This window comes from Enoplosus armatus, chromosome 8, assembly GCF_043641665.1.
Source record: "Enoplosus armatus isolate fEnoArm2 chromosome 8, fEnoArm2.hap1, whole genome shotgun sequence".
Taxonomy (NCBI): Eukaryota; Metazoa; Chordata; class Actinopteri; order Centrarchiformes; family Enoplosidae; genus Enoplosus; species Enoplosus armatus.
The window spans coordinates 19150776-19159653 of record NC_092187.1 but is presented as its reverse complement, the minus strand read 5'-3'; the positions used below and the strand labels follow the sequence as shown (position 1 = coordinate 19159653).

At 43.0% G+C, this 8878-nt stretch overlaps 1 protein-coding gene across 1 annotated transcript; it reads left to right on the top strand.

Annotated features, from left to right (window-relative positions):
- The first annotated feature begins 287 nt into the window (after positions 1 to 287).
- Positions 288 to 4372, top strand: hmga1a (high mobility group AT-hook 1a). Its single transcript, XM_070909665.1, has 5 exons — positions 288 to 352; positions 1142 to 1261; positions 2180 to 2260; positions 3296 to 3352; positions 4220 to 4372. The coding sequence occupies exons 2-5, from the start codon at positions 1163 to 1165 to the stop codon at positions 4283 to 4285; spliced, it is 303 nt and encodes a 100-aa protein (XP_070765766.1). The 5' UTR covers positions 288 to 352; positions 1142 to 1162; the 3' UTR covers positions 4286 to 4372.
- The last annotated feature ends 4506 nt before the right edge of the window (positions 4373 to 8878 follow it).

Genomic DNA, 8878 nt, shown 5'->3' with positions numbered 1-8878 from the left:
CGGCTCTTTAAATTGCCCTAAAACTGCTCCTGGCTGCCGCCTTTTCCCCTTATCTGCAGGAGACAAGACGCACGTGCTATTTATAGGACGTCGTAGGAACAAACTTCTCAACCTGCTGGTAAAAAATTAACTCATTTCTCTTTTAAAAACCTGTCCTCTTCCTTTCCAATTCATAACTTGGTCTTTTTAAACGCAGCATGAGCTGGGATTTGGAAGGGGCGGGCTGTGTGTTGTCTGACGAATAAAAGCTGTAGCCTATAGATCGGCGCAAGGCTTTTAACCGGGTACAACCAGCCAGGCTTAAAGGAAACATTTCGTCTTAAATTTAGAGCAGAGGTTACAGCCTAGCGAGGTGAGTGCAAGTAACGCGACGGCGAGCGAGAGAGAGAAACTTTGCATGCTCGACAAGCCAGAACCGATGTTTTTAAATGCATTTTTTTTTTACAGAGCTGGAGCTCCGGCGAGAGGAGGCTGCATGCTCTAAATGTGAAGCCGTCTTTTGTTGCCTTGGCCCGGGCTTTAGCCGCCGCACACCAACCCAACCACCCTCGCTTGCATTTTCTGTTTTTGTTGTTCCTTTATTTTTATATGTGTCCATGCAGGCCGTGGTCGTAGCCTGCAAATCCCACCGAACACACGTCAGACACTGTGTGTGTATGTGTATGTGTGTGTCGGGTGGGATATCTGTCCACGGCCCCGGCGTGCAGACATGCTGTGAGATAGTTTCATGCAAGGCCCGATTATTGGCCACAACAACAGCAGCAAGCGGGGCCTCTGAACATGGTTGGTACGGGAAGTCAGCGTCGGGTTCAGGAGTCTTTTTGCAGATCTGCGCGGCCTCCGACCGCCTACGGAGACCCAGCTATATCATGCGAGCCGGTTTTGATGTCAATCCCTTGTTTGTGCGGCACCGTCGGCTGTGTAACGGAGCGCAGATGAGACAGAAATAGAACTGGAAATAAATGCGGATTAATTGAGTTAAACGCGTTACCGGTGTGCGGTTAGCCCGGTCATTTGTGGTTTGTTGTTGCGGTCAGCGAGTTTAATTGCCCTTGTATTCTCCTGTGCTATGTGTGTGTGTGTGTGTGTGTATATGTGTGTGTGTGAACTCGACGGCTTGTCGGTGTGATTTATTTCCTAGGTCTGAAAAAGCTAAGCAAACATGAGCGACAAGGGGACAGTCTCACCGAAAGAGAAGGAGGCAACAGAGAAGAGGGGGCGTGGAAGACCCCGCAAGCAGCCCCAGGTAAAGTCCTCTGACGTAAGTAATGCATGTTTATCCTTTACATTATTTGGGGGGGAAGTGTCATTATATCATGTTTGCATGCCACAAGAGTATCACTTACCGAAAACACAACAAGAGTAGGAATCTTTAGAGAAAGGAGGCCTTTGAGGTGTAAAACCAGAAACAAAACAGGCCCACATCTGTTCCAGTTGATGCTCAGGTGGATATTATTGCAGGTGAAGTGCTCATGCATATCCATGTCATAAGCCCGCTGAATCAAGATATGGCTGCAGCAAGCCCCTGTGACCATTCGCTCACCCCCTTATCAGGTGTAAACGTAGAAGTGTACAACAAACTTCCTGTGTGTCTCACCGGTTTGTAAGCAACCTGTAACCCAACACCTTTAAACTGGTTTTAACCCCCCTCACGACCCACCTCTGCTCTTCATGTAAATGGATGGCATAGCAGTGTGGAGGCACAGAATGGCTCATATAGCTGTCACTCACCGGCGGTGTGTTTTTAGTATTGAATTGCTCGGTTGCCATGAGCTGCGGTTGTAAACACGCTAGAAATGCAACGGGAGGCGAGCCAGCCATGACATGGCTCTCAACCACAAATTATCACATGAACAAGATAGCTCATCTCGTGCTGAATTTACCTTTTTGCATTTTGGAGTAATCCATGCAAATGTAAACCCTGATATTCCACTTCATTTGCGGACCAATGTTTTAGTTTCTTTTGAGTAGGTTAGTTGTGAGACAACAGTTTGTTTCCATGGCAACCTGTGGCTCCGACCACCTGTCGGTCTTTCAAAACACGTCAGTCTTACTGACCTTGATACTCATGAGTCTTGCATGCCGAAGTGTCCATGACCACATTATTTATTATGTTATAAATGCTAAAATATTAGATGCTGTGGTATGCTAACCTTATCTTGTCTGTCTTGATTGTCAGGAACCAAGTGGGTCCCCTACTCCAAAGAGGCCCAGAGGACGGCCGAAGGGCAGCAAAAACAAGGCAACCGGCAAGGGCAAAGTAAGTCAATGCTGTCTGCCGCCGTGTTTTTAAACAGCGGCAAGTCATGATTTCAGCAAAAGCTAGCATGCATCCTGAGTCGGAATGGCATCCATGGCAAGAAAGACGGGCACAGCTTCTCAACGAAGCTGCACGCTGCGTCCGTTGTCCCATCTAACACTCTCGCAAGCATTTCCCTTTTCTAACCCTCGATTCCTTTTGCTTGATGAGCATTTTTAACGGTAGCTAACCTCATCCTCTTAAAAGGACGTCCTGCTGTTACTTGTGATATATCGGTTGGCTGCAATTTAGCTGCTTTCCCTCCTGTATCAGAAATAGCCTGGCTAGGGTTTCCCCATTGTAAAGACCTTGGTTTACTGCATTACTGTGTTTTTTTTTTTTTTTGAGTGATGCTCACCCTGTACTTCCTGTCCTCCAGCTTCCTGCAGCTTGTCATGCACAGTGTGGTGCAGGTGCAGAGGCCGCAAGACTGTTTCCAAGCTGACACTAAGCACCCCTCCACCCCCTCCCAGCACACAGCCCTAGTTCTTCTCTGCCTGTCGTCTCCATAGCAACAACTGATTTTTCTCCCTCACTCCAACCCTCCAGCTCCCCCGTGCGCTCTGTCTCCACTGCTATGTATGGGAAAGGGAGAGGGAGGGTGAAATGCACATACATGTATGATATAGGTTTAGCAGCGAGGGCCGAGCTGCAGAGGGTTTGTGTCTCCGCTCAGTTCCACCAGCTGTCTCTGAGCCTCAGACCAGGTGGCCAGCGAACTGGAGTGCCCTGTGTGCAGTTCCTGTCGGCCTTCCAGATAATAGCCAATGAACCCAATGCCCCCTTTCCATCTGTCTCATTACAGAGGTAGTACTGCCATCTGCAGGCAGCTTGAGGCAGAGCTCTGTGGAGATATGGATTGTTTATACCACAGGTTTTTGCACTGCCTCCCCCCAAAGTCTTGGCTTTAGCTGAGCAGATGAGCATGAAGATCACAACATGCATTGTGGTGCCACGCCCATACCTCTGTTAACCTTGTTCTGTTTTCCTCCACAGAAGGCAACAGCAGCCCCATCTACAGGGGGGAAACGCAGGGGAAGACCTAAGAAGGAGGTAAGAGTCCAAACAGTGTAACATCAGTGCTCATGGTTGTTTAAACCATTCCTCTTCCGATTGAATTATGATTGGTATGACTGTCTGCTAGGCAAAATTGCATTTTCCTAATTTTCCTGCCTGCCTCCTTCCTCTTAGGCGAGTCATTTTTACTCATCACAGCTATTTTGGTTCTTGTGTGTTCATTTAGAGCAGCTTTTTGGTCGCGTATGGTTTCTCTACCTGTTCCATGTTTTTAAAGGCTAATCTGAACTGTCAAAACTCTTCTTCATGTTCTTAATCCAAATGTTGTGCAGCTTGACGGCATGATTTTTCTTTTTGTAACTGCAAAAATGAGTTGCCAGATTACGTACAGCAGGTCAAAAAAGCAATGTTTAATCTAGGAAGAAATTGCGGTCTTGTAGTAACATTCTGTCATGTGCATGAGTGGTTAGGGCGTACTCTGAAAGAAGTCTGGATTGAATTAGTCACAGAAAGGAATGACCCAAAGTTACCCTCCTAACTATCCGTCTCATTTTTATGAATGAACGTCTTGGGCCTGTAGTGAGTGAGGAGGAAAGGCAAGGGAGCGAAAGCAGGATGCCTCATTGTGACTCACCAGTCTTATGAATCACTTTTCACTACAGATGGCTCACCCTTCCCCTGGGTGTTCTTCATGCCACGGTGGTTTATCAAAGAGATTTATAATAACATTTATGTTTTTTCATGTTGGTACTCGGGGCTATGAAAAGTAAAAACAGTCACGTTGAGACATGAATCACAGGCAGCTATTGTTGCTGAGTGTTGATGGTAGTTGAGAGACATTTTCCTTGTGGGCGTAGACGAGGCCTGACTGGACTTTTTTTTTTCTTCACCTCCCTGTCACAGGAGAAGGAAGAAAAGGCATCCCAGGAATCGTCTGAGGAGGAAGAGGAAGAAGAAGAGGACCAGTAATTCACAACGCATGCTACCTCACTCAACATACTGACTTACTGTTAACCAGAACTGGGCTGTATCTCCAACACCAGTGCCACCACATGACCACTGTTCACGACAAAACCCTCTTTGCCAAAAGGAGGGTTAACACAGTACAAATATCATGCAGCACTGGATAGAACGATGGACCTTGCTCAAGCATAGATCTAAGCATTACATGAAAGGTAACAGCCCTTTTCTCTACATGTCATGGTATCACAAGTCTTTTATACTGGACAAAAGTGTGCTCCAAGGAGCCTGGACGTTTCCGTGTTTTCCCCTGAAGATGGTTTGTAGGACATTTTCTCTGCTTACTGTTACTTATTTGTTGTACCCGCATCTGAGATGGTAGGGCATATAGATTTTTCTCCATGTTTTGTACTGGACAAAGGTGAATTTTACCTATACTTGCTGTTTTTTTTTTTTTTTTGTTTGTTTGTTCGTGTGAAGTGGTTAACCTATCCTTTTGCATCGTATTATAGATGGAGTTGAGCTTCAGCGTTTAGGATGAGAATAGGTAACTGATGTTAGAAGTGTTTTTTCCATTTCTAACCTGCATAACTGATTTTGCCCCCCCTCCTTCTCACCAGTAGAGCAGAGTCCTCTTTATTCCCCTCCTGTAGGACAGTTGAGCTTTAGTTTCGCTTCTCAGACTTCCTTCGCGGTCCTCGGCGTGTAGTGGGGAGATGTAAAGTGTATCGTTAGTAATCGGAATAGTCTGATCAGACTTACTGTTTTGTTCCTTCGGGTTACATACCATTTAAAGAAAACATGAGTGTGCTGCTTTTCACGTTATAATAAAACTCAAATCTCTTTGGTATAATGTGTGTTTTTAAGGATAGGGTTTGCAGAGTTCTAGGCCGAGAGCATCAGTGTCGTTTCTTCAGGGAGCTTTTACAAATGCCGTTACATTGGCGTCTTTGTCTTCACATGGTCCTCAGTTTCCAAGCGCTCACTCAATCACTCGTAAGGCAAATTGCAATTGGTCAAACAAGGAGTTTGATTGTAACAGAGGATAGCTGGTGGCACTACTATCCAACAGGGCTGTACGTTTTTTTTTCATTCCATCTAGCTCTCACTACTTCACCTAGCTTGGTCCTCGTTTGTCATCACTTAGTACAGTAATATACTTTCTTTAGTCTTTTTGAAGATGTGCGTTGTATGCTGTCTGCTACAGGAAAAATGTGTGTGTATTTCTAAGTGTCAGGGAACCCGCAGTCACAGTCCACTTAACTGGGTTTTTCCACACACCTAAGCTGCTACAACCTCAGTTACGAAACCCGGAAAACTGCAAACAGGCGATACAAGGCCTGGTATTTCATACCTCACTCAACAGCTTACTTTACCATATAATTGCATTTAACTGGTTTTCTGTTGTTTTTTTAAATGTAACCTCTGGCATGAGTTGGAAAGATGTCGTTATTACAAAGGTTTTTTTTGTTTTTTTTTAACCTGACTGTAATGAGGTATCTTAAGATATCAAGTTTGTGATTGTGTGTGCAAACGCAGCACGTCTTGGCTCGTTTATAACCGGAGCTTGCAGACAGGTTTTTTTTTTTTTTTTTTTTTAAATGTGTGAAGCAAGTCAGGGAGACCTGTCAGCTTGACAACTGTGTTTGCTGACTGTGGTAGATTTAGCAAGTGTGTTTTTATCCTTTTTAAAAAGAATTCTTCTGGTGCACTGAAATATTGGTTCAGATTTTCATGGACAAATGTTTGTGTGTTTTGTGATAGACTGGGCGCTCTTTCCACTTAACTGTTCTGTTGGCCACAGTGTGTTTGGCACTACCGCACACACCGCCTCCCTCGCCATACTCATACAAAGGTCATTTAATGTCTTTATCAACATCCTCCACTACTACTCAACAATATCTGTCATTCTACATACCAACATCTTGCATCCGTTCATTTATATACTGTAAACTCAACAGGATGGGATCATTCTTTTTAATGTACACCGTATATAAATGTACAATGTCTATATTTCTATGGTGCCCTACAACAATTTGTATCAGAAATGGTCAATAAAGAGAATTTTCTTTGTCATTTTTCTGTCACTTTTTTTAAAAGGGGTGTGTCCATAATGTTACAAGTTTTTCCACCCAATGACTCAACTAAACATGCAGGTTATGATGTGCATTGAGATTTACTGTACAGCACTCGAACTAGCAGGCTAATTAAGCAGCAAATGACAATTACAGCACAAAAGACAAAGTTATATTACTTTATTTACATGTTCAATGTTTAAACCAACCGATCAAATCTCTCAAAGCAACAAGCCGGTGCAACTTCATGACAGCGCAGCCAAATTCACATTTACATCAGTAGTTCTTAGATTTTTCAAGTGCAGCCTGAAAGCAGAGCCTTCCATGAAATGTTTAACAGGCGTTTCATCAGTGCAAATCAATGTCATAAGATTGGATATTTGTACAGTTTAAATAGTGAGTGCCCTATTTCATTGGTACATCACATAAATAGGAAAAAAAAGTCACTAGATAATGCATAGAAATGTTCTGGGGTAAAGATGTTTTTTAGGTCCAGAAATGTGAAGGATCATTCCTACTCTGGAGCACCTTTTAGATGTCATACCTGATAACATCAAGGTTACGCATTATCTGTCTCAGACGTTTATATCCATAACCACTACAATCCATGTTCCCCTTCAAGAACAGCTCAACAGTTCATTGTATTTAGTTTACATTCACAAATGCGAGGCAAATAAAGGCCAGGCACATGTTAAAATCCATCATGGAAAAAAAAGGTGAGGTTTCCTGAGAGCTTGATACAGTCAGACTTATGGCATTCATCTGAACAGACTCTTCAGCTGGAGGTAAATCTGTGCTGGTGCCATGCCTTGTAGACAGGGCATATTTATGGCACTAGTCACAACTCATTTTGGGGAGAGGAGGCGAGAGGAGGTTGGTGTTATTTACCTCCGTATCTGGCTTTTCATGCCATTGATAAGAGTCATAGGATTTGGCTAAACCGCAAAAGGATCCGGATCGTGGGGCAGCTAGTTAAATTCTGAGAGGAAATTAAAAGCAAAGAGGGTGACTTCAAACTTTTGACTCAAAATGAAACTGAAATAAACTGAAACCAAACCCAACCTAACTTTAACAGCTATCTCTATCTCCATAAATATTAAACTTTGAATTTAAAACACTTATTGATATCGCAGTGTTTCACGTAGACAAATGTGGCTGTTGCAAACTAAAGGAATTTCATCAAAGACGCCATATTTGTTTTTAATGCACTGTAAACAACCTCCACACAACAACCTATCCAGGCAATGATGAAAAACCCTCTCACAGCCAGAGCAATCATTTCTAACTAGGGCAGAACAGTTATATTCTTACCACACTGTGAAAACAGCCCCTAAATTATAGTACAAACGCCAACTGCAACCCACAGGAACATAACTGTTTGCCGCATGTCGCCCACAACAACAATGTGTATGTAAACAACAGAGTAGACCTACAGGATCCTGGGTTTTTAAATAGATTCCTTTCTTAACTTTGAGTCATGTCACTGAATACCACAGTAAAAAGTCTGAATAAATAATTTCAAATAAATAAGTTACTGCGTCTGCTAGGCACACAGGATCGACATGAGAACCACACAAATTAACAGTCACTCTGTCTGTAGATAAAACAGGAAAAACAAAAACGCTGGTTGTTGATGATGTGCTCGGAGATAACGGCAAACGGTAGCAAAGAAAAAAACAAACAAAGTCTTGAGCATGACTTCCAAAAATGACTGATCTCTGTGGCTGAAGGTCGTCTCCACAGTCCACTGAAAATGTTCTATGCCTCTGTTTACTACCATCATGCATTGACATCTTTGGTCAGAAGAGGGCGTCGCTGTTGATAACTCCTGGCCCAACCTTGTACAACCTGAGGACATCCAATGCAAAGTACAAGCACTGATTAGTTCAGCACAGCAATGTTTAAAAGCATAACTTGAGTACAATATTGTTTCCAATGAGAATAAAAGTAAAACGAAAAAGATTTCTCTCTTACCGCCAGTGGTAACAAGCCAATATGATAGTTTCAGTTATATGTGTTGTTCCTGTATATGAAACTTCTGCTGCCACCCCAAAGCAATGATATTTAATTTGTGCATGAAAAAGCATTTGAAAATCAAAAGCAACATGCAACTGAGACAGCGTCCTGGTTACTGAGGATAAGCCACAAACCTCAATATGTATCCTTTGGGACTAGATTATCCTCAGTAACAGGGACACTGTCTCTGGAAAGATGTTGCTTTTTAGTTTTTTTAAGCACCACAAATGAAATTCAATTCACTTTCTCTGTATCAGATTATCTGAAAAAATCTCAGGGATGGATATCACAAAACCCCAGCAGATAAAACCAAAACTACCTAGTAATAAGAAGTGTGTAAGGATTTAATATGATGTCTTTGTTTTTCCCCATCTCACATTTTCTCAACTGTGGAGTCAAACTGAATGAGCAACTTTGCCCGTGGTCAATATTGCCACCTAGTGTTTCTCATGACTCAGTGCATGATATTTGACTGGAATCAACCAAGCCAATAATTTAATTTCTACAGTGT